This window comes from Drosophila innubila (assembly GCF_004354385.1).
Source record: "Drosophila innubila isolate TH190305 chromosome 2L unlocalized genomic scaffold, UK_Dinn_1.0 5_B_2L, whole genome shotgun sequence".
NCBI classification, from domain to species: Eukaryota; Metazoa; Arthropoda; class Insecta; order Diptera; family Drosophilidae; genus Drosophila; species Drosophila innubila.
In genome coordinates, this window is record NW_022995373.1 from 469,172 (window position 1) to 494,513 (window position 25,342).

General features: G+C 37.1%; 2 protein-coding genes across 2 annotated transcripts; one reads left to right on the forward strand and one right to left on the reverse strand.

The window, feature by feature from the left end:
* Positions 1–2,709: 2,709 nt before the first annotated feature.
* On the forward strand, positions 2,710–6,201 carry LOC117782676 (protein draper-like). The gene is made up of 4 exons (XM_034619705.1): positions 2,710–2,793; positions 2,858–2,960; positions 3,570–3,625; positions 3,686–6,201. Exons 1-4 carry the CDS (start codon positions 2,714–2,716, stop codon positions 5,574–5,576), a joined length of 2,130 nt encoding a protein of 709 aa, XP_034475596.1. The 5' UTR covers positions 2,710–2,713; the 3' UTR covers positions 5,577–6,201.
* Positions 5,832–23,658, reverse strand: LOC117782600 (leucine-rich repeat-containing G-protein coupled receptor 6). Its single transcript, XM_034619618.1, has 15 exons — positions 23,209–23,658; positions 22,997–23,148; positions 20,474–20,545; positions 19,437–19,580; positions 18,840–18,983; positions 17,956–18,027; positions 17,812–17,883; positions 15,731–15,799; positions 12,615–12,752; positions 12,420–12,560; positions 12,298–12,363; positions 12,094–12,237; positions 11,655–12,022; positions 9,273–11,042; positions 5,832–6,734 (listed from the first exon to the last, which is right to left on the reverse strand). The coding sequence occupies exons 1-15, from the start codon at positions 23,656–23,658 to the stop codon at positions 6,433–6,435; spliced, it is 4,104 nt and encodes a 1,367-aa protein (XP_034475509.1). The 3' UTR covers positions 5,832–6,432.
* Between the last annotated feature and the right edge of the window lie 1,684 nt (positions 23,659–25,342).

The window sequence follows — 25,342 nt, forward strand, 5'->3', positions numbered from 1 at the left end:
AAAAAACGGCACACAAATTCTACTTTAACTAAAGAATTTATTCAGATAGACACATTTTTCCAGTATTTTTCTTTTACAGGTGTATGTATCACTGCGGACGGCAGTTCTCGTTAGTGACGAAAGCATCACGAAGGGTGCGAAAGGCGACTAACTATATATACAGCTAAGTTGGAAAATTTGCTACGACTGTCCGATCAGATCGAGTTATATACCGATCGAAAGGTTTAGTCTTAACTTACAAAATTGCATACTAAAACTTTTTCTAACCAGCTTGGGTCATGAGATACGGGGGTGTAAGTGGGAGGGGAAAAATTTAAATGATTGCAGCTAATGGGGCTTTTTGGACCTTTTGGTAAAATTTTGTATTTTTTAAAAATTCTACTTAAAAGTACGCGTAATACCTCAATCACCCAAATCCGATAACTGGTTCAAAAGATAAATACATTTGAAAATTTTAGTGAACTTCTTAAAATGAAATGAAAAGTCAGTTTGTTTGTCTGTTTGTCTGTTTGTATCAAAGCGCTAAAGAAGCTTAAATGTAATGATAGGGACTTATTCCTTTTCGAAAATCTAGAAATGTTTGTTCTACGACTTTTTGAAAAAACCGCTAGCTTAGCGGGAAAACGTAAAATCCCGCTAAAATGGAAATCTTAACAGTTTCCAAACCATAAAAGCTACAGATATGTTCTATATATCATTGAAAAGGTGTGTTTGAGGGCTTTTAGGCGTACCTGAAGTACTCAGGTAACATTTTACAGGTGATATAAAGTTTTTTAGCTTACATTTTGGCGATTTTTGACAAAATACGTACAATTTCGCGTTTTTTGGTATATGAAACATAAATTTTGGTTGAGGGGTTTGGAAGATATTACCTGTTAAGTAAATAAATACATTTTTCTATCGGTAGAAAACCACGTTTTAGTACGAAAAATTTTTTGGTTTTATGAGACATCTCAACCAAACTGATACAATATGCAGTTAACTTGGTTTCATATATCCTGACTAAAGTTGGATCAAATCGGATCACTATATCAAATAGCTGTCATAGGACCGATCGGTCCAATATTAAGTCTTAGTATAAAAAACTTTTTTGTTTTACGAGATATCGTAACCAAACTAATAGAATATGCATTTAAGTTAGACTTATATATCCTGACCAAAGTTGGTTCTTATCGAACCACTATATCATATAGCTGTCAATATCTAAATTTATATATTTTACTATTTGCCTGCATTAATGATAAAGTTAAAATTTCAAAAGCAAAAGCAATTGCAAAAATTTCTGATATCCCACAAAAAAAACCTCTACACGAGGTAAAAGTCTAGTGACGAAACCAATTTCGAGCCCCAAAATTTCTGATATCCAATTTTTTGACGAACAAAATTCAGTTTAATCTATAAATTTTAAATAAAAATATAAATTAATAAAAAAAAAAAGCGAAAATTGGCATTCGGCACTGCGCAAAAAGTAATTTTTATATACAAAGAAGCTCACCCTTTTTACTCACAGTGCACAATGCCAATTTTCGCATTTTTTTAACAAATTTATATTTTTATTTAAAATTTTTAGATTAAACTGAATTTTGTTCGTCACAAAATTGGATATCAGAAATTTTGGGGCTAGAAATTGCTTTCGTCACTAGACTTTTACCTCGTGTAGAGGTTTTTTTTGTGGGATTAAACTATTACCTATATATATATAAAAAAAAATAGCAAAAATTAATTCAATAACAAAAGTAAAACAAAACGAACAATAAATGGTATGCTGTAAGGTGTCAAGTAGTTGTTTGCAAAATGACAAACTGTATACAGTTAATATGGAAAATTTGCAACGATTGTCCGATCAGATCGAGTCATATACTGATCGAAAGGTTAAGTTCTAACTTACACAATGGCGTACTTTTACTAACACACCTGGTTCATGAGATACGGGGGTGTAAGTGAAAGCGGCAAAATTTAAATGATCGCATCTAATGGAGTGGGGCTCTGTTATTCTGTTTGTCTGTATCAAAGCGCTAAAAAAGCCTGGATCTAATGATGAGGATTTATTTTACTTCAAAAATCTACAGATGTTTGATTCACAACTTTTTGAAAAAACCGTTGGTTTAGCTGAAAAACGCATAGTCGCGCTAAAATTGAAACGCCAACAGATTCCAAACGCTTGTTCGAAAATAAAGTCTTTAAACTAAAAACTATTTTGTTTCTTGAGATATGTCAGCCATCCTGACCAAATTTGTTTCAAATCGGTTCACTAATCGGTTCTAGCCCGTGGTAAAAGATTGGTTTATGGAGCCGACAATTGTCATTGAAATTATGTTTTAAATGCTAAATTCAAAAAAATCCATAGGATTATTGCCTATACTATATTGTTTAAAAATAATTAGGACAAATGCTTTAATTTTACTTGTACGACATTTGTTGATAAGAGAAATCTTAAATCTCATATGTTAAATTCAAAGTTTAGGACCTCAGCGTGCACTTGGAATCGTTTCATCTTAATCAACAGCCAACTGGAGTAGATGCAGATGAGACTATTGCCTTGGTCACAGAGGGTTCAAGAAACACATAGCCACATATATTTTTATATATATCTATGGAATACAGATAAGAAATTGTCAAGTCCGGATTATTCTGTTTTGCAATTGGAATATCATTGGACAGTTCATTTGTAAATTGTGACTTAAAACGAGTGGTGCGAGATCCCAGAGTTACCATGTGGCGACTGTTAATGATATGTTTGGCCAGTACTGGTCTTCTTTGGCTTCAAATTGATGCCTGTGTAGAACGCGTGCCGTAAGTAATTGTAGATGTCGATTGTGTATTATTTCTTCATGTGCTAACCTTACCCAATTTAAAGGGTAATGAAAGTGAGGGTAAATCTGGTGAAAATGCGAAAATTGCAGGGCTTAAGCAATTGTACCCACGACTGTGGACTACTGGTGCTGCAACCTATAAAAGAGGTGTGTATTACCAGCTGACAACGGATCTAGAATTGATCACAATTCAGTTAAGAGAGTTCATAAAGATCATCTTTAACCCACAAAGTTTTTATACTTCTAATATATGTACTTCGTAGATTCTCAAAATCGTGTTCATAAAAAATAAGTAATATAAAAACCAAGGCTGCATTTGTGTTGTTATACATTTTTCTCTACGTTTTGAACAAATTAAATTTTTTTTTTAAAGAAATCAAATTTTGATTATAATTTAAATTTATTTGAAGATTTAAATATGACTTATTTTAATCCGAAGTCTCAAATAGTTTTGTAATATTAGAAAAGCATAAAATGTATTTAATTTTTTTTTTCGAACCGAACCTTTTATTTTAGAAAGCGGTTCGGTTAAGGTCCGGGTTCGCAAAGTAAATAATTTCAAGGGTTCGGTTCATGATCCGGTTCACGCTGCTTAAAAACCCGAACCGAACCGGTTATACGAGGCTCTGCCAAGAACCGGTTTGCAGCCTTGATAAAAACTACGTTTGATATGCCTTGTTGTCAATGGCATGCCACTTAATTTCTATATGAATGTTTTTAATAATCACTCCCTTCTTTATCTGTTCCTTTCCGCAGACATACATGTCCGTAGATCTTGTTTGTTGTGAGGGTTACGATCGAGTTGCTGTGACGTAAGTGAGCTTACATATTTGATCGTCGAGGCGACTCTTTAACCAGTTGGATCGTTTCAGCGACGAGTGCTTACCTAAGTGTGTAGATTGCGGTGCAACCGGCAAGTGCATCTCGCCGGGATTGTGCCACTGTGGCGAGGGCTATAGTAACCAAAAGAATCGAAGTGTCTGCGAGTCCGATTGCAGTGAAGCCTGCATTAACGGACGTTGCAGCTCACCGGATGTCTGCCAGTGCTTGGAAGGTTATCGATTCCGAAAAGGTAGTCAAAGTGTTTGTGAGCCGCTCTGCAGCGTTGATTGCACCAATGGACACTGTGTGGCGCCGCAGAAATGTGTGTGCCACGTGGGCTATCAACGCAACGAGACCCTAGGAAAGTGTGTGCCTATCTGTGAGGCGCAATGCGAGCACGGCGACTGCGTGGCGCCCAACGAGTGTCGATGCCACGCTGGTTATGCGGCACGTGTGGATCATCCAAATCGCTGTGCTCCCATCTGCAGCAGCGGCTGCCGCAATGGACTTTGCATCGAGCCGGATCATTGCGCTTGCAACGTGGGCTTTGTTCATGTGAATGGTCGCACCTCTGATGGCTGTAAGCCCACCTGTCAGCCGGACTGTGTGAATGGCACCTGTGTGGCACCCAATCTCTGCCTCTGTCGCGAGGGTCATGTGCCCCTCAATGGTTCCCATTCCGTCTGTGTGCCGAGTTGTCGCCATGGATGTGAGAATGGTTTCTGCAATGCCCCAGGACGCTGTGAGTGCCACGAGGGCTACATTCAGTTAATGCCACATCGCTGTTCACCTGTTTGTCATCCTACCTGTGGCACAAATGCCCGTTGCACCGCCCCTGATTTCTGTCAATGCGATGAGGGCTATGCCCCGATTAATGGGAGCCTCCGAGATTGCGAGCCCTACTGCCAAAAGACTTGCTACAATGGTATCTGCAGCAGCCCAGGAGTTTGCTCCTGTCTCGCCGGCTACGAAGCCCTGACTTCCTCGTATTGCGTGGCCAGCTGTAGTCGATCCTGTGTCCATGGCAGCTGTGTGGCACCGAACCGATGCCGTTGCTTCACGGGCTACCGACCCAGTGAAACGGATCCGTATGTCTGTGAGCCCATCTGCACTGAGGATTGTGGATTTGGTCATTGCATTGCCCCGGAGATATGTAAGTGCGATACTGGCTATGCCAAGCGTTGGCCCAGCGGTGCCTGTGAGCCCTATTGTGCCCAGAAGTGTGTCAATAGTCGATGCGAAGGCGGCACTGGTCGCTGTCGTTGCTACCAAGGGTACAGCATGCGTCCAGGCTCCAACTCCATCTGTGATCCTGTCTGCATGCCCGGCTGCATCAATGGCAGCTGCGTCGAGCCGAATCTTTGCGAGTGCTGGGAGGGCTATGAGGACACCAAACACTCTTATTTGTGCGTCCCCAACTGTAGACCTGCCTGCGACAACGGACGCTGTGTGGCACCCGGACGCTGTGAGTGCAATGCTGGTCATCTGGTAACTAACTCAAGTGAACCACACATTTGTCTTGCGCAGTGCAAAGAGCGTTGCATCAACGCTGAATGCCTGCGACCCGATGAGTGTTCCTGCCTCTTTGGCTACGACTTCATTGCGGGCAGTACCACCGAGTGTGCCCCCATTTGCAGTCAGGGTTGTGACCGTGGCAGCCTTTGTGTTGCACCCGAAATCTGCGATCACCGTCCCTACCGCGCACTTTCTATGGGAGGAGCTGGCAGCCTATCGTCTTGGACCATGTTCGGACTGGCTGTGCTTCTGTGTTTAATGCTCGTGATGTTGCCCCTGCTAGTAATGCGACACGTGCAACAGCGACGACAATTGCAGAACGATAAGCATCGAGTTCACCTCATCGAAAATCCCAGCTATGGTGTCTGTCTGGCAGCAAGTGATGAGCAAAACAATGAGGATCAAGAGATCAGGTTGGGCGACTAACGAGTATATATGTGTTATTCTATAGCTCTATTTAGTAATTGATTACTATCGAAAAAACTTACATACAATTTCTTGAAAGTATGCAAGCTATAAATACTCTGGTAATATATCCGTATCAAAATATTGACTCTCAAAAAACGGCCAAATGATTTAGAGAAGAGAATTTAGAGCTCTTAAAATTAAAAGATCACATAAAATATTTCTGCCCTTTTAAAATTCGACCAAGGAATTACATCGTTGCTTAAAGTCAAAAGGTTACTCTCAATAGATAAACTTCAATATATTTATGGCTTGGTTTCGTTTCGTATCAAGTTTCCATCGAATTGGTAGCTTGAGAAATGCTTAGCATTTTCGGTATATTGAAATATATATATATATAGACATATATAAACTCTGTACTATACTATATACTATACCAGGTATGTGGTGTATGTTAGTCTATAGATACGGGTCTAACCTAAAGCGTACATCTAGTAATAAGTTACATACGTTTATGTAGTACATAATACTTTTATCGAAAAGCGTTTGTTTAACTTTTCTTAGACTATTGCAATAATCGAAGTAATTTTACAAAATGCTTACATTTCTTTATGCTTGGTAATATAAATTTAACCATCGACTTGAATTCAACAAATTGACTACTTAATATTATTTGTATATATGCATAGGTGCAACACGAGGTCTGCCCCGATATTACACTATGAACCTTTAGTCTGGTTTTTTCCCCAATCCACCAATACAGTCTATGAACACAGTGAGCTTTCTGTTCCCCATTGAACCCCTAGAGAAAAGTCTCTGCTTGAGGTTTCCTCCGATGCCTCCGCCAGCTGCCCCAAAATCCTTGAAAACCGTTTGGTCATGGTGGTGCATCATTCGGTGCTGGTGGCGGATTCTCCGGTTGTAGTTGAGATGCTGGCGTCACCAGAAATCCACTCGAGACACCAGGTAGGGGCATGCCCAGAAATGTAGCACTTCCCGCGGCAGTATTGGCCGAGTCACCGTCCTCCAAAATAACCGAGCTATCTGCTGCAGAGGGAATGGTGGGCAGAAACCGCACTCCCAAACGAGGTGGCGATGAATCCTCCTCCTCCTGCACTGCCTCCTGGCGCACCAGACGAGGTTTGCTCAGAGTCTCTTGCTGTTGTTTGCCATTGTGAGCTGCAAGCATATAACGAACTATTATTAAATATCATATGATTCTGGCTTACGAGTGTGCATTCCTTTAATCACTGCGGACGGCAGTTCGCGTTAGTGACGAAAGCATCACGAAGGGTGCGAAAGGCGACAAACAATATATACAGCTAAGTTGGAAAATTTGCTTCGACTGTCCGAGTAATATACCGATCGAAAGGTTTAGTCCTAACTTACAAAATGGCATACTAAAACTTTTTCTAATTCACCTATGTCCTAAGATACGGGGGTGTAAGTGGGAGGGAAAAGTTTATATGATCGCAGCTTATGGAGCCGTTGGGGCTTTTTGGTAAAAATTTTTATTTTTTTAAAATTCTTATCAAAAATACGCGTCGATTGATACCTTGATGACCCAAATCCAACAACTGGTTCAAAGGATAACTAAATTTTAAATTTTTAGTGGTCATCTCATAATGAAATGAAAAGTCAGTTTGTTTGTCTGTTTGTATCAAAGCGCTAAAAAAAGCTTAGATGTAATGATGGGGATTTATTCCTTTTCGAAAATCTAGAAATGTTTGTTATACGACTTTTTGAAAAAACCGCTAGTTTAGCGGAAAAACGCTAAATCCCGATTAAATTAAAACCTCAACAGTTTCCAAACCATAGAAGCTACACATATGTTCTATATCTCATTGGAAAGCCGTGCTTGAGGGCTTTGTGTACCTTTGCCTTGTACCATTTTTTCTTAAGTACTCAGGTAACATTTTACAGGTGATATAATGTTTTTAAGCTTACATTTTGGCGATTTCTAACAAAACGGCTCTAACGATTTCTATTAAGTTTTAATATGTTGTAATACGTACAATTTTGCGTTTTTTGGCTGAGGGGTTTGGAAGATATTACCTGTTAAGTGAATAAATACATTTTTCTATCGGTCGAAAATCACGTTTTAGTTCGAAAAAACATTTGGTTTTATGAGGTATCTCAACCGAACTAATACAATATGCATTTAACTTGGTTTTATATATCCTGACCAAAGTTGGTTCAAATCGGACAACTATATCATATAGCTGTCATAGGACCGATCGGGTCAAAATTAGGTTTTAGTATGAAAAACTTGTTTGTTTAGTGAGATATTTTAACCAAATTGATAGCATATGCATTTAGGTTAGTTGTAAAAATCCTGACCGAAGTTAGTTCTTATCGGACCACTATATCATATAGCTGTCATAGGACCAATCGGGCGAAAATCAAGTTCTACTGTGAAAAACTTTTTTGTCTTATGAGAAATCTTAACCAAACTAATACAATATGCATTTAAGTTAGACTTATATATCCTGACCAAAGTTGGTTCTAATCCAACCACTATGTCATATAGCTGTCATAGGACCGATCGGTCCAATATTAAGTCTTAGAATGAAAAACTTTTTTTTTTCATAGTAAGTACGGGGTCTCTGACAGCAGAGTATGCTCGGCTGTAGCAACGCGAGCAAAGCGAGCATATTATATTTGTATTTAAAATTTTTAGATTAAACTGAATTTTGTTCTTCACAAAATTGGATATCAGAAATTTTGGGGCTAGAAATTGCTTTCGTCACTAGACTTTTACCTCGTGTAGAGGTTTTTTTTGTGGGTTCCAGATATTACATTCAATGATTTGACAAATGTAAACTAACAGTTGCCAAGAACAGATAGACCGATATAATTAAAAAAAAAAATGATTTAGATACAATTTATTTTAAAAATTTTTATTATTTTTGTAATTTCTATCTTCGCCTTTTTTGCAATTTACTTCACCATTTATTAATTCCGAAATATTTGAATTCTTACAGTGGTCAATCTGTGAAAATGCCTTGTATGGCATATGTTTCAATTTATTTCACGAACTTCTTAAATTTTTTCAGCTTGCAAATAACTATAAGAGAAGCCTATTGATGTAGAGAGAATCAGATACGAACAAGAATAAAAAATTTTTAAATTCCAGCTGCTATAATCAGGAACAGTAAATAATGATTATATTGTTTTTTTTTTAAACGAAACAATCATTCACTTCTAGTAACTGTAAATAAACATGAAATATACCAAATTTTTTATTTTACTCATGAATAAATCATTATTTTTGACCAAAAAAAAATTAAATTCAGGAATATTCATTATTTTTGAGCAAGAAAAATAAAACTAATATCATACAAGTTGGTTGGTCAAAAAAACACCTTGAGTTTTATATTTGATTCAAAAAAATAAAACTCGAGATATAATCATTATTCTATGAGTTTGATTTCTTTGCTCAAAAATAATGATTATTCCTGAGCTTTATTATTTTGAACAAACGTAATCATAAGTAAATATTATAAAACTCATAGAATAATGATTATTTCTTGAGTTTTATAATAAAACTTATAATGATTACAGTTCCTGGTTATAATACTTATTAAGGATCCACATTACTCGAATATTTCTTTTACTATTGACTATTAAGTAGTTTAATCTAAGCAACCCTATTTCAACCTATTTCTCTGCTGATTAAATATTTAATAATGGCACACCATTGGACAGCAGTCTTACCAATTATCGAGGGCAACGGAGTGCTGCTTCCGGCACTTGAACGCGACAAACGGAATGTAGAGGTGCTGGCTGTTGTGGCCGAGGCCGAAGAATCGTTGCGCGAACTGGACAAATTTGAATCCTGTGATGTCTTTCTGGTAATTAGCCAGGCAGAGTGGCGTCGCCGGCCGTGTGCATGCCCCTGACCAGGATCCATTAGTTTCAGTGGCATGCTGCAGTTGGACTGAGGCGCCGGCGTCGATGAGTTGGCGCCATGTCGCCAGCTCGAGCTGCGTGAGCTGCAGAAGTTCTCGCTGGAGATAGAGCTGGCGCGATTCTTGCGCTGCTGCCTCAACTCTGCAAACTGATATTGGTAGGGATTCGCAGCTGCAGCTGTGTAGGCACGCTGGCGACGCTGCTGCGGCTGACGTCGCTGCTTGCGTCTACGTTGGCCGCAGCAGAAGCGCTTCAGGCGTTGCCACAGCGTCGGCGACCGCTCCATTTTATGCCAATTGGGCATCTCACTTGGCAGCATTCTCAGGCAGCGGCAGCCAGGCGGATGAGCCACTGTTGTGGCAGGAAGCAAAGGTGGTGGTAGGTCGCCTCCACGCTTGCCACGTGCCGCACGTGCGGCGGTTGTACCACCGACGCGTGTCTCCTCGAAATGTTTGCAGAGTGTTACGCAATCCTTCTTGAACTGCTTCGTCATGATGGCATAGAGAAACGGATTGCAACAGCTATTCAGCGGCAGCACAAACACTGTGAAGATCTTGGCCTGCTCCAAGGAGATTAGCTGCAGTCCAAAGATGGCCGTAATGGAGAAGAAGGCAATTGGTGACCAGCAGAGGAAATCCGTGAACACAAGCAGGGCCATCCGCTTGGCAATCCTCGAGTCATTCGTGTTCCAAGCCTGGCTGCCACGAATCGCCCAGTACATCTTCAGGTAGCAGCCCATGAGGGTGAGAAAGGCACAGCCGTTAATGAACATCAGGCTGATCACATAGGTCAAGCTGGCCACGCCAGTTGTCGTCTCAAAGGGCAGGCACACCGCAAACTTGCGGTAATCCGAGACTCCAAGGAGTGGGAGCAGAGCCATAATCAGGGCAAAGATCCAGCCAACACTCATGATGTAGCCCGCCTGTCGCAGGGACAGACGCTTGTTCAGGTGTATGGCATGGGTGATGGCATAGTTACGCTCTAGTGTAATCACGGCCAGCGTGTAGACCGACAGCTCGGAGCTGAGCACCGCCAAAAACCCAGCCAGCTGACAGAGCAACGACATCTGCCAGGGTATGGCAAACATGCGAAATTCACCCAGTGTGGCTGCATCCACAATGGCCAGGATGCCCAAATAGATGCCCATAAAGAAGTCAGCAGCAGCTAGATTACAAACTAGAAATCTGGGTACATCCATCTTAGATCTGGAACAGACGAGCACGAAGACGACTGTCCCATTGCCGAGCAATGCTAGCAGAAAGACAACCCAGACCCCACACCGCAGTGTCCACCAGTCAAAGAGATCCGCACAGGGCAAAAACGGACCAGGCATTGGTAAGCATTGTACCGAGCCCGGCTGCAGATCATCCGCTGTAATACCACTAAACAGACCCGTCCCAAATCCAGTTCCCGGTCCACTCAAATCATGGTTCTCAAAATAGTCCTCCATATAGCCGTTAGAGGATTGACTCCCAGTGGGCAGCTGTTGTGAGTCCTCATATTTGTAGTTGGTCATATAGCTGGGGGTGTCCCACAGATCGTGAGCTGTAGCTCCCAGCTGCTTGCTAAGATTGTCTGCAATTAAGTTAAATAAATAATAGAATCTATAGTATACTCGTTATCATACATTCATTATTTTGTTTAAGGTGTCAATAAATTGTATAACGGATCAACCGAGAAAAATATTGGAATTGTTTATCATCTGTATACTCCCACAGAGGTAAAGGATTTCACTGTAAGTTTGTTTTACTTATTAAGCTTCGACATTTGAATTTCCTTTCATTGGCAGTTTATCTGATTATCTTCAAATTTCGTTATAATGTAAAAGATAATACCATAGACACAATTTGTGTGTTTAATTGAGATTACTGAACTATATTTGAAATTTTGAGCCACTTGTAAATATAAGTTAGATAAAGAGATTTATATACAGGGGTGTTCCAGAAATGTTAACCAACCAAAAACCTACCGAATATGTATGTGATTTTGGTTGGATTTCGGTTGGTTTATATTTATGGAACACCCTGATAAATAAATTACCCCAGCGGTTGCCTTTATCGGCGAAGAGAAAGGTTCTTTGGGGACTGAAACCACACCGGTCTACTGACCCCAAAAAGTTTTATTTTGATCCTGAATCAATCGACAATGTCTAAGCCACTGTTTCTCACACTAAGCCAAGTTACTCACACATCTGAGGCCATATGTTCATCATGGTGGTATTCCAGAGATTCATATCGAATTCGGCATCGGAGGGAAAGAGCACCGCCTCTTGTACTTGGGAAGTCTTGCGCTGGGCGGACATGGCGACCAGTGGGATAAAGGCGCAGCAATGGTACGCATAAGAAAGAATGAGAGTCTGAATTCGTGGAAAGGTGTCAGGCGGTGGGAATTCTCGCAGTTTCGGATTGTTAAAGGTCTTCAGATGAAGTAGAGCACCTAGGCCTGCCTTAGGAAGATGTGGAAAGATGTTGTTGCCCAAGTTGAGATCCTCTAGAGCTGTGAAGCTTGCAAAAGCGTCCTTATGTATAAATGTTATCTCATTGCCCTCCAGATCACTGTGTAGGATTATAAAACAAAACACACAGAGTTAGGCATTATTTATAGAGAGACAGCTAGTGACACGTACAGTAACTGTAGCTTGGGTATACCCTGAAAGGCGTCCTGTGGCAATGACTTGATACGATTGTAGGAGAGCAACAGATCGTTCAGCTGTTTCAGGCCATAAAACGGTCGTCCTTGCAGTGTTTCGATTTGATTACTCGATAGATCTCTAATGAATAAACTTATGTAGTCATTAGGTTCTCGAAATAATGTAAAATTTTATACATACAACAGCCTTAAGTCTCTGCAGCTATTTAAATTTGGGATGTTTTTCAGGGAATTGGTCTTAAGTTCTCTAAAAATAATTTTATGTTATATGGAACACATATTCAGATCTTAACCGATGCTTACAAACTCTTCAGTCTTGGTGTTTGACGACACAATTTCGATGGCACTTCTTGAATGCCAGCACGGTCCAACTTGAGTACCTCCAAGGCATGGCAGGCCTCAAGTTCGGGAAAGCTTCTTAAAGTGCGCACGTCTGATAATATGCTAAAAAAAAGAAATCATTAGAAAATTATAATAATACTTATAAATTGTTCTTACAGTTTCCTTAGCTTGGACATGCCACGAAATGCGCCAGTTGTGATTGTGGACAATGGATTGGCTCTCAGGTCGAGCACCTGCATGCTCCGTGGAAGCTCCGTATCATTTATCCAGCGCAGACGATTGCTTGTCATTGAACTGCAGCCAAAAAAGAGTTGACATTTATACATACTATATTTCTGAGGCATACACTGATAAAAAAAATGTTCTAAAATCAAGATTTTGGTCTCAGAACTACGATTTTAGTCTAATAAAATGCGTACAGAACATAAAATTCTTAATTTAAGAGAACACATCATGATTTTAAGAACATTTTAAATAAAACTAAGTTCTTATTTTATGAATAAATGTTCTTAAAATAAAAATCGAAAAATAAAATAAATAAAAATTATTTTTTATATATATATTCTAACCAGAGCGCCACATGTCCACCATTTGTTTGATAAAAAATAGTACCTATTTATATTTTCCTAACAATTTAAGATTTTTATTTTTTATCAAGATTTTTTAGATTAATAATCTTAGTTTTAGTAATTTTGTCTTAAAATAATCTTATTTTAAGAACAAAAAATTTAAGGTGAATGTTCTTGATTTTAGAAGTTGGTCTCTTTTCTGTGTATATATTATGTATTTGTAAACTGCACTCTGCTTTCAAGTGCCACTCTGGTGCAGCTGCAGTTAAGAGTCAAGTTGGCGAGATACCAAGTCGGGGACATATGACAACAGCACGCATAAAATCAGTTTATATTTTTGAGCTAACATTTTGTTATCGTCTTGGCGTTTGTCTTGGCCAACGTTCAGGAAATACAAATACATATCTGTAGCCTGACCAGGAAATAGTTTATACATTTGACAGGGTTTACGGAAAATCAATACTTCGTAAAGAAATGCAAGTTATGGCCTGACCAAAACTAGAATGCGATTTACAATTTGCATCAAATATTTGTAACATGTATCCCAGTCCCAATAAAAATTTTTAAAATGATTTTGTACGCATGTATCTAACAGGCAGGATGAAGTCGACTTGGCCCTGTCTGTCTGTTTATATGACTATAAAAGTCAGAGATTGCATTCTCGACTAGAACGATCTCCATAAAAATCTAAGAAATTATATTAAATAGATAAAAACTATAAAGTATGCACAAGTATTGTTATGAATTATCTTGACAGAAACAGATTCCCTGAATATAACACGGACATGTATCTTTAATTAGAAGAGAAATACATTGAACTTCTAACAGATCTCAAGTTCTGTACAAGTAAAATTGAACCAGCTTAATATCACAGCCATTACACTAGGCAACAAATTTGGACTTTTTTCTTCTGAATTTAACCAAACCGACTTTTTTGGATAGATATGGGGCCCCAAACGACGTAAAACACTTTTTTTCTATGGCAGAGTTTTTTGTGAGTTTGGTTTTAATATCATAGAAAATGAAAAAGTTGTTCATACTAAAGGTAGGTTTTCGACCTATCGATCCTATTCCAGCTATATTGAATAGTGATCCGATTTGAACCAAATTTAGTAGGAATACATAACACATTACTAGATATATAACCTGTGCGATTGGTTGATATATCTTAAGAAATAACACACTTTTTCATACTAAAGATGGATTTTCGACTGATCGTTCCTATGGAAACTATATGATATAGTCGACTGATTTGAGCCAACTTTGGTCATAATGTGTAAGACAATTCGAAGTTACCGTTCGAATCAAACGCCTAGTTCGAACGATCCGCTTCGATCGCTCAACCAAAGTGAAAAAATCACAACGAGTACGAGTCAGCGTTCGAGCCTGATCGAACATCTCTTATCCGTTGCAGTTTTCTGATTGCTATATCGACTCGGCTGTTGATGCTGATCAAGAATATAATTAACATACTTATTTTTCAAGTAACGGGTATAAAAAAAAACTCTAACGCATACTCCTAACTCCTAACTCATAATCTTTTGACTTTTCTTATCTGCACATAAGTTTCAGGAAATCTCTTTATATATACGTTTAATTTGTTGCAACAAGTTTTGTTTTTATTTCTGGCTGGATACCCTCGAAGAAATAGTTACTTAGCTTGGTTGGCAATCAACAAACTCCACCATTACAAAATGTTTTTAATCCTTTTAATTTTTTTTTTCTAGTGGGAAAAACCACATCACATGTGAGCCAAGGAAAAAGTGCAAGATTTTACCCACACTTCACCCGGCAGCAACAGTAGCAGCAGCGAATTTATTTGCTAGTTTAATTTCCCAATCATGGGATATGGAATGGCCCGGCTAGATCGTGAGTGCAACGCAGCGTGGCTTTTATCGCAACATTTAACATGCTCATAATTATCCTGTTTACCAGAAATTGAATTTCCTTGGGGAGACATTTGGGAAACGTTGCAAGGCAAAAACTTGCAAGGATGTCAACGATTCCAATGACAGTCGCCAGTTGCCACAGTTGCTACTCGCAGGAAGGGCGTGACAAAAACAGAATGCAACCACAACTACTTAGATTTAAAAAAAAGACTAGTTGAATAACGAAAGTCACATACTCTTTACAAAACAAAATAAAAAAGGTATAACATTATTACAAAAATGTTACTTGCAGTATGTATGGCTTAGAATCTCGATGTTTTGAAAGCCGCTTATTTTTGACAAGTATTTTTAGATAAATTAATTGATTTTAATTAGACTAGTTTTGGTTATTATAAGGCTAGAAAAACTCGACTATTAATAGATGGTGTTATATGTTGTTAGTCTTTAATTCAGCCATACGATCTGAGTAACAGAGCAACTGTAGCCGATGCTACAAAAATAAACATAAAAATAGTTACAACTGCAATGGTTTCAGGATGTGGTACAAGTCAAAGGCAACTGCAATCATATCGGATGAAGGGGACTAAGCAGGGGCGCGTTGCGGGGTGTCTCGTAAATTCACAAAGTAATGATGCGTTATGATTTTTGGTTTCCGCTTGTTTGCCGCCTGACAAAGTAGCAAATGTTGTGCTGCCAACTATAACAAAGCAGCTAAAACGCCTTCCGCCTCTGCTCAGCCCCCTATCGCCGTGCCTCTCCTCTCTTGCCTCTGCTTGGCTAATCCTTGAACAACACCTATAAAGTGTATACTTACAGCTCTTGCAGCTGCGTCAATTTGCTGAGTCCCTCCGGCAAGCTGCTTATCAAATTATCATCCAATTCACTACAAAAGAGAAAGATGAAACAAATATTAAAAACTATATTTTATTGTTAAAACACATTTCAAAATTCTCTTCTAAATATTGTGTGTTCTCTCCGAACTGCATAAGAACATAGAGCACATTTGCATGTGGCTAGCATTGCGGTTATTTCGAGGGTCAGTCCGTACGTGTCCGCACGTAGCCGGCTACGTTCTGATTGGATCTGATTCTGGGACACCAACTGTGTGTGTCATGCAAATTTATGAATGAAAATAAAGTTTAGTTTCCAACAAAGTGCATTGATTTCAATTATACGTGAAGGTGTTCGATAAAGGCAAGAACAATTTTTAAAGTGTTCAGGTTTGGAACGAGTTTCTGCTTATTATTATTATAATATTTTTTTATTGCATTAAATTTTATAAACTTAATAATATAATAAAATATATAAGGGGTGACACAGAAAGCAAAACCAACCGATAGTCTCCCAAAACTACATAAATTTTTAGTAGATTTTCGTTCCCTGCGGCAACCCTATATAAAAAATATTTTTCTATAGTTTGTGACCCCAATTGGAGCATGGCTTGGTGCATAACTATTGCCTCCACTCATTCCTGTCCTATGTGTAATATTTATGTTATAATATTCGAACTATAAAAAAATATATTTGCTGATAATAATTGAAATCAATTTAGAATTTCATTTTGATTAATTTTAATTAAATAAATTATAACTTTATTTTAAATCTAAAAAATTATTTTAACATTTGAAGTTGAGTTGACATTGATTTAAGGTTGTTAGAGATTCTGAGAGCATGCTGGTATTAAATATTTATTGAAATTGATTTTCTTAATACATATTTTTATTTGCAAGCTATAGTAGATCAATTTGAAGAGTAAACAAAAATCTTTCATTTTTCCCTTAAGTCTTATAAATACCTTTCTATAACGTGCGTGTCTAGCATTAAAAAATACTTTACCAACTTACACTTGGAGAACACATTACAGACACGCCAAGTGGGGAAAGCATGGTAGTGGGTAGGAAAGCTCATAAATCTTCAGCGAATGCATACGGTAAATTTCTTTATACTTTTCAACACAGATTTACGCGTTGCACGGCGAAAGTTTTTCACTTTCACTTGATGCATACTTCTTCTTCAGAGGTTGCACGCTTGATTATTCCCTGGTATCTTGGGGATTGTCTGTTTAGTTTGACTACCACGTCCGTCAGCCACCACATAAATTTGCATATTTGTCATCGTCTGCAGCCCTTATCTGAAGCTAAGGGAATTTAATACGCACGCCCCAAAGTATGCAACGCAAAAGCCAAAAATTTGCGGTAAACAGCGACAACGACAGCAACAACAGCAACAACCGCGACTGTCGCGGCGTCACAACGACGACAATTTAAGCTGTCGCAAAGAAAATCACAAAAAAAAAAAACAGTTTTCGACGATTTGTAGCAAAATTGAAATTTATTCGTATCCTATTCCGAAAAAAAAGAAACGGATAAACACCATTTCCACTTGCACTTCAACTTGCTTCTGTTTACTCCCTTACGAAAATTCGAGTTTTAAAACTTTCGAAAAAAGTTTGTGGTGCAGTGTCACACAAAGAGTGTACCCTATAGCGTACTATTATGGATATTTTAAAACGACTTAATTTTTACCAATTCTGAATTATCAACCATTGTTGTGGCCTTATTTTCTTTAAGTTAAAAATAAATTATAGAAGATCATGAACTTAGTATTATTACTTTATTGAAACAATAAAATAATAACATAATTTAGAAAATCCATGTTTAATTGTCCCAATTTAAATCGCTTTATTAACTCAAACTATTTTTTTGGACCCAAAATAGATGCTAGAGTATCCAAAAGTCATTGAAAGTTCAATTTTCCTTTGATATCAATTGCATTTTGTAGGTCGCTTTTTGGGTTGTCTGTCCTGTTGTGTGCCATCCTGTCGTGTCCTGTCAAGTCATGTGTGTGTGCGTGTCTGAAGCTCTTAAAGTATTTGTTGTTGTCTAAGTTACTTACAAAACTTTTAAAGCCGTTAAATTCTTAAGAGCGCCCGCGGAAATTTTCATGATTTGATTTCGCTTCAGTAATCTGAAAGCAAAAAGAAGAATATCTGTTGGCGTAATATTAACTGAATAGTATCTATCAATGAGCATCACTTACAGCACGATCAAATTTGGCATCTTCGGAAAGTCCTCATCATTTATTATTGTCAACAAATTGCTGCCCAAATTGCTGTTTGTTCCGAATTCGTTAATAAAGTCGCATTATTGATGAAAGCAAAGATACGAAAAATTATGAGTAACCAGACAATTTTATGAAAAACAGCTTTCGTTCTTTTATAATTCAGCTTTTTATAAATGAGCTATTACAAATTCTTGAATAATGGATTATAATTGTAAATGCGATTATTGTAAGAATCCAAAGTACGTTAAAGAATGCGTATTAAATAAAAGTTGGTTAGTTTATTACATTAGAGTTATTGGCGAGTGATTTAATATATAGATTGTTAAAAAAAATATTTTATAGACAAGCTCAAATAATAAAGATAAAGTTAAAGAGAATAGTGCAAATAAGCTTACAATTCACTCAATTGATAACTCTATCACTTTTGTTTGTTCCATTATGCAAATATGCCAAAAGTGTTCTAGTTCTTAATTTCAAATAAAAATGTATAATATTCATTAAAAGTTCACGAATATGATACATACCTATATCCTTTTAACTTAATAGTTATATATAAATAAGAGAGCCTTTAGTATTCAACATGATTCTTTACGTTTATGCAATTTAATTAGAACCCAAACATTTGTAGTCAAACCACATATATAATATATATATCAACACTAAAACCAAATTTGCTAATTACACATTGAAAATTATGCAGCAAATAAGAGTTTTTATATAAATATGAGTTCGTTTGGCAAAAAATGCATAATTAGTTTGATTTTCAATTTGTGGAAGGATAATTTGAATTATATTTTTATGTGTAGCATGCAAAATGCAGAAAGGGTAGAAAATAAAATAATAAAAGAAAAAACTCTCACAGTGCTTCAAGTGTTCTGAGTCCGGCCAAAGCGTTTGTTGGAACGCGATAGAAGAGATTCCCCTCAAGGCGCAAGGAGCGCAGTTTCTGCAGGTTGCCCAAGCAATTGCCATCCAGGCTGACCAAGGCGTTGCCATTCAATTGACTGGTCGGTCAGGGTACAGGTTTCATGTTCGAGGGAAAGGTACGGCACAGTGGGGACGAGTTTGTTGTTTTTTTTTAAATATTTTTTTAACGATTGTAATTTGAAATGAGTAAAAGAAGTGGAAAAGCGAAAAATATGAGCGAAATAGCGTGTAATTGCTGGCAAGTGCTGGCAATACTCTTAAGTGTGCGTGTGCCTTTGTACGTTTGTATGTATGTATGTGTGAGTGCATATGCGTGTAGAGTGTATGTGTAAAGGCAGCAAACGAAATGGCAGCAAGCGCTCAAATTGATACTGCAGACGTCCGTGTCGACTCCGGACGCATCCTTCGCTGCTCGTACGCTTAAAAGCAAACATTAAAACACACTCACACGCGCACACAATCACACTCACACACACACACACTTACACACACACAGATATATAACGATTTGACTTGTATTGCATACTCACAGGCTGACAAGTTGGCCGAGTCCTTGAAATGATTGCGGAGCCAACGATTTAAGTCCACAGTTTTGCAAACTTAAACGCTTCAATTTGACCAGTCCATAAAACGTGTAAGGATCCATATTAATGATGCTATTGTCGGACAAAGTTCTGCAAATAAAAACCTTCCTTTGGTCAACAGAAGTCAAAAGTCTTTTACGCTAGGCTAAAGTGCAGGAAATTGCAAGGATAACAGTCTGAGTAATTAATCCTGCAAAGTCGCTGAAATATACAACGTAATCAAGTAATTAATATTGCGCCCGACTGCTGATGCAGCTTTCCAGAGTACAGTGACTATCCCCAACCATCCACAGCTGGCTGACCACTGTGATTTAATTTTTTTCTTTTTTTTGAGAAGGGTGTGTCATGGGGGTTGCTGTGAAATTGAATAATGAGTCGCAGCGCTCATGACAGGCAACAATGAAAGTTTTTCCGCATGTTGTTGTCGCTATTGTTTTGCTTTTGTTTCGTTTTTCGTACAATCACTAGATGCTTAGTATCCAGATTAAAAACGGAAAGGCAGGGACAGAGAGTGGGAACAGATGAGGTTTGAGGTATGCAAAAAAATAACATGGAAATGGTAGCTTGTGGCAAGGTAGGATACTTAAATAGCGACGCTTATTATAAATGCCCTGCTCATTTATTATACGGATAAAAGAGCATGCAGTTTTAAAGTTCGAGTATAGTGGTACCATAAGTTAGGCTGATAAGCAATGTATTAGGTAGAAATTAAAAAGATAATCAAAGATTCTTAGTCAGAAGATCTTAAATATTTCAGTAAATTATAACCAATTTCAAACTGTAATCTTATTGGAGTTCTAAAAATAAGTTTAAGATCTCTTATTTACTTGTCCAGAAAACTCACAGTATTAACAAAATTGTTTTTAAACAAAGAAAAACTGCCTTGATTTAAATTAAATTCTCATTTATTCATTTTAAAATTTGCAAGAATAAAATTTGTTGTCTTAAAAAATGTTATTTCACTTGATAAAAGTTATACTTACAGCTCCTCCAGATGCGGTACCATAAAAAATGAGTTTGCTTCCAGTTTGGTTAAATTGTTGTTGCCCAAGTCTCTGAGGAAGAGAGAAATTTATTGGCTTACACTTAATGTCATCTATCAAATTCAATAAGTTACTTAACGTTTACGTAAAATAAAATACCCATATCAACAGATTTGGGAATAGAGAGTGAATCGTGCTTGTTGCCAAACATAGGAAAAGTTTCTGTAGGTCATCAAAACCTTAATGGAATAAAATAATTTTTAAGCCAACCCTTAAACTTCTCCGAATGTGAAGAAAAATGGCATAAAAATGAAGATGTACTACGACATCAATTGAAGTTGTAAGCCTTGAATCATTTCATAATTAAAGTTCGATTTGATAGCTAATGACTTGTCTCTTGGCAATGCGTTAATTAATAAATTATTTATTTATGGCTAGTTCGTTTTGGCCATTAATCAATGGGTAACTTTGGCGCTGCTTGGTCACTAAAATGGGGGCTGACTCCTTTGAGAGGTCTGGCGGCAAGAAAACGTGACTTACATACAATAAAACTCCAACTCGACAGCGATTGTGAAACCTCGCACAACGTGGCGTATGTGTAATTAGATTAAACCGCATGCCAAGACAGAGCCGAAAACAGATTCGAAATACTGCGAAATTGACTTGTAATTATACGAGTGCGCAAAACAAGGAATTCACGCAGAAAAATGCCCAAGTTTTTATGATCGCTTCATAATGCAAACGCTTAATCATTTAATATCGATGGATTAATATATTTGAATGGCTAAGGATGTAGTACGTTTTCCTAGATTCTTTACGTTGGAAAAAAGGAAAAGTAAACAAAATTGGCATATAAGTGCTAACGATCTCGATTCGCCTCGACTCGTACTTGGGAACTGTCAAATTATTATCATATTTATTTCATCTATTTAATATCAATCAAAAGCAATTATTACCAAATTTTTTAATTAGATGATATAAAAAATAAAGAAATAAATTTTTTGAATTATTCTGATTATGGCATAATTGACTTTTTTAAGTTGAAATTTCTAAATCAATAAAAATCATTTTTTTGTGCGAATAAAATAATGTTTCAAAAAAAAAATTTGTTTTAAATATTGGGCTAATCGAATTAATAGTTTGATGGATTATACTGTATTATATTTTTGTGTATGCTGAAGAAGTTTATTGAACTAAAATATTAGAAGTGTTCCTTCTGTTCACACTTACATCAGCAAATAGAATAAGATTTGTATCATTTTTTTTATTTATATTCTATCGTACCATCATTTCGAGACATGTCTTTTTATTCGGGCTCAATGCGGCCATTAACATAAGCAATATATAAGTCGACTTTGGCTGCATCTAGTAAAGTGCAAATATCGGCGAAAAAAAAACGGAATACTCTAACGCAATTCATATATGTTGAAAAGAATTATTGTAACATTTAATCGATCATTTGCATAAATTATCTCTAAAGTTTTTTTAAATTGGCTTAAGTACCACGACTTTACGGTCACGAACTTACAATTTTTGTAAATTTAGTTAGTCATTAACACATTTAATTATCAAAATTAAATGTATTCTTTTTATTATATTTCGATTATTGATGTTATTTCGTCAGATAGTCGTTATTATACATACCATACATTAAAAAATAAAAAAAAATAAAAAATATAGAGAAAAACTCAATTTATTCGAAAAGTCGATATGTTAATTTTAGCGAACTAATTTATGCGTATACTGTTTAAGCAAGTCATTTGAAAATATTTCTGAATTTAGAAACAACTTAGGAATATTTAAAGATATATTTATTCAGCAGCTCTCCAAATATGCAAGTTTCTACACTGAAAAAAAAGACCAAGTTCTAAAATCAAGAACATTCATCTTAAATATTTTGTTCTTAAAATAAGATTATTTTAATACCAAATTACTAAAACTAAGATTATTAATGTAAAAAATCTTAAAATCTTAATATAAGAATAAAAAATCTTAAATTGTTAGGAAATATAAATAGGTATTATTTCGTATCAAACGAATGGTGGCACCGTGGCACCCTGGTGAGAGAGGCCGCTTCAGTAACACTCGTAACAAGTTAAAATAACATTTAAAAAATTAAATTAAAAAATTTAAAAAATCAAAATTTAAAAATAAAACAAATTATAAAAATATAAAATAATTTTTATTTACTTTATTTATTAATTTTAATTTTAAGAACATTTATTCTTAAAATAAGAACTTTGTCTTATGTGAAATGTTCTTAAAATCAAGATGTGTTCTCTTAATTTAAGAATTTTATGTTCTCGACGCATTTTTTAGTCCAAAAAATCTTAGTTCTGAGACCAAAATCTTGATTTTAGAACATTTTTCTTATCAGTGTATAACAAAATGACTTTCACTGTTAGGAAAAGAGTATCTGTAAGGTTTATCTATACCTCAGTAGTTTAAAACGATATAAAGGATGTAAAAAGTTGAGCCTTGTATGCTTGTACAAGTTAATATGAATATTCAATGGATACTCACAATTGGAACACCTCGTTGGGTAAGTTGACTGGCACCGCAAGGATTCCAATGCTGCGACAGCTCAATTTGAGGTTCTCCAGGGTGCCGGTGCAGTGACAATGCTTCTGCAGCCACAGCTCGCAGACACTGTGCAGGGAACGCTGTGCTGGGATCTTGCTGCCGTTGTCACTGCTGCTGCCTCTGCCGCTGTCAGCGTCGCTGCTGACGCCGGCAATGAATGTCGCTGTTTCCGTAGCAATCTGTGTGCCGTGATATTCCTGCAGCGACTTCTCGTAGAGAATTTGTGCCTCTCGCTCAGAGTCCGATGAGGACAGCATTACATTCTCCCTTATGCCCGTGGGCGTGGCAGTGGGCGTGCTTGACACAATATTGACATTAATTTCACTAAGTTGCTTTGTCGAACTTCGAATTTCTTTGGTTTCATGGACGCTGTCAACTTTTGGAGTTGCGTTCAAGTGCATCGACGTTGACGACAACGCCAACGCCGACTTCGAAGTCGACATCGCTGTTGCCGGTACTGCCAACGAAGCTAACAGCAACGACAGCAGCAGCAGCAAATGAAACCCGGCCGCCGTTGTTGTTGACGTTGTTAACGTTGCTGTTACTGCTGCTCTGCCGGCGTCGCTGCGCAGTTTGCGGCGGCGCCGGCACACTGCTTCCATCGCTTCTGTCTCTGTCTCTGTCGCTGCTGCAGCAGTTGCTGATTGATGCTGTCAAGCATTTGTCATTTGATGACAGTTTTGTGCGCAATTCGTTTCTCGCTCATGATTTTCTGCTCTCCTTGTTTTTGTTGCTGTTGCTCGTATTATTCTTGTGGTTGTTGTTGTTGGCGTTGTTGTTGTTGTTTTGCACAACCGCTTTGCCGCCGTATTTTCTATTACCTTATCGTTGTATTTGCTTTTTAATATGTATTTATTTTTTATTTTATTTACATTCACATTCTGCTTCAGTTGCATTACATTGTGTTTGAAATTTGTTGTCTGTATCGCTTCACTTTGTTATCTTGCACGAAGTTTACTTATGGTCATAAAGTTTAAGATCCTTTAGCAAGTCCTCAGTTTAACTTAATTTAAGAATTTTATGTTCACGACTCATTTTTTAGACCAAAAATATTAGTTTTGAGCATTTTTTTTATCAGTGTATGTTACAGGCAGAAGGGGGCGTGTCAGACGCCCCAAAGTATATATAATCTTGATCAGGATCAAAAGCCAAGTCGATTGAGCCATGTCCGTCTATCTGTCAGTCCGTCCGTCTGTTTGAACGCGTCGATCTCAGAAACCATAAAAGCTAGAGACTTTAAACTTTGTTTTGTAGTTTACTGGATACCATAACAAATTAAGTTTCTTTTTATTTTTGGATCGGACCACTATATCATATAGCTGCCATAGAAGAGATACATCGAAAATGAATTTTAGTATGAAAAAGTTTTTTGTTTATTGAGATATCGGAACCAAACTGACAGAATATGCATCTGGGCTAGTAATTTACATCGTGACCAAATTTGGTTAAATTCGGTTTACTATATCATAAAGCTGCAATAGAGACGCTCAACCAAAAATGAAGTTTTAGTATGAAAAAGTTTTTTGTTTGTTGAGATATCAGCACCAAACTCAAAGAATATTCATCTGGGCTGGTATTATACATCCTGACCAAATTTGGATAAAATCGGTCTACTATATCATATAGCTGCAATAGAGACGCTCAATCGAAAGTTAAGTCTTAGTATGAAAAAGTTTTTTGTTTTTTGAGATATCTTAATCAAACTGATAGAAGTTCGGTCAAATCTGTCGACTATATCATATAGCTGTCATAGGACCGATCGGTAGATAATCAATCATAGTATGAAAAAGTTTTTTGTTTTTGTATTTTAACCAAACTGATAGAATATGCATTAATGTTGGTTTTGTAAATTCTGACCAGATTTGGTTAAAATCGTTCCTTAAATATAGCTGCCATAGGAACATTTGGTCGAAAATCAACTTTTTTGAAAGAGTCCCTAGGCTCAGGGTATCTTACTGTCGAGCGTGCTCGACTGTAGCCGCACCTTACCGCGTAGCGAGACGGGGGTAGGCGAGCGAAGCGATGAATGATAAGTTAGTCTTAACCTTAAAGAAGGAAAGTGTATACTAGTGGAAAGCCATATGTTTCAAGAAATATAGGTGTGTAAGAGATGAGGCAAAATTAATATAAATAAGAGGATGTGGCCGTTGAGGATCAATTTCGTCACTGAGCAAGAATACAATTTTAGGTACAAAGCGGGACTTCCTTACGTTTTAAAATAGTGTAAATATTAAAATGATTTTTTTTTTATATCAAAAATTGTAAAAAGTATTACAAATATTTTAA

Coding starts and splice junctions, on each gene's coding strand:
- LOC117782676 (XM_034619705.1), top strand. CDS start 2,714: ATGTGGCGACTGTTAATGATATGTTTGGCCAGTACTGGTCTTCTTTGG. Junction 2,794..2,857: donor GCCTGTGTAGAACGCGTGCC/GTAAGTAATTGT, acceptor CCCAATTTAAAG/GGTAATGAAAGTGAGGGTAA. Junction 3,626..3,685: donor TACGATCGAGTTGCTGTGAC/GTAAGTGAGCTT, acceptor GGATCGTTTCAG/CGACGAGTGCTTACCTAAGT.
- LOC117782600 (XM_034619618.1), bottom strand. CDS start 23,658: ATGGAAGCAGTGTGCCGGCGCCGCCGCAAACTGCGCAGCGACGCCGGC. Junction 18,028..18,839: donor CTCAGAACACTTGAAGCACT/GTGAGAGTTTTT, acceptor CGGAACAAACAG/CAATTTGGGCAGCAATTTGT. Junction 17,884..17,955: donor ATGCCAAATTTGATCGTGCT/GTAAGTGATGCT, acceptor TTTTGCTTTCAG/ATTACTGAAGCGAAATCAAA.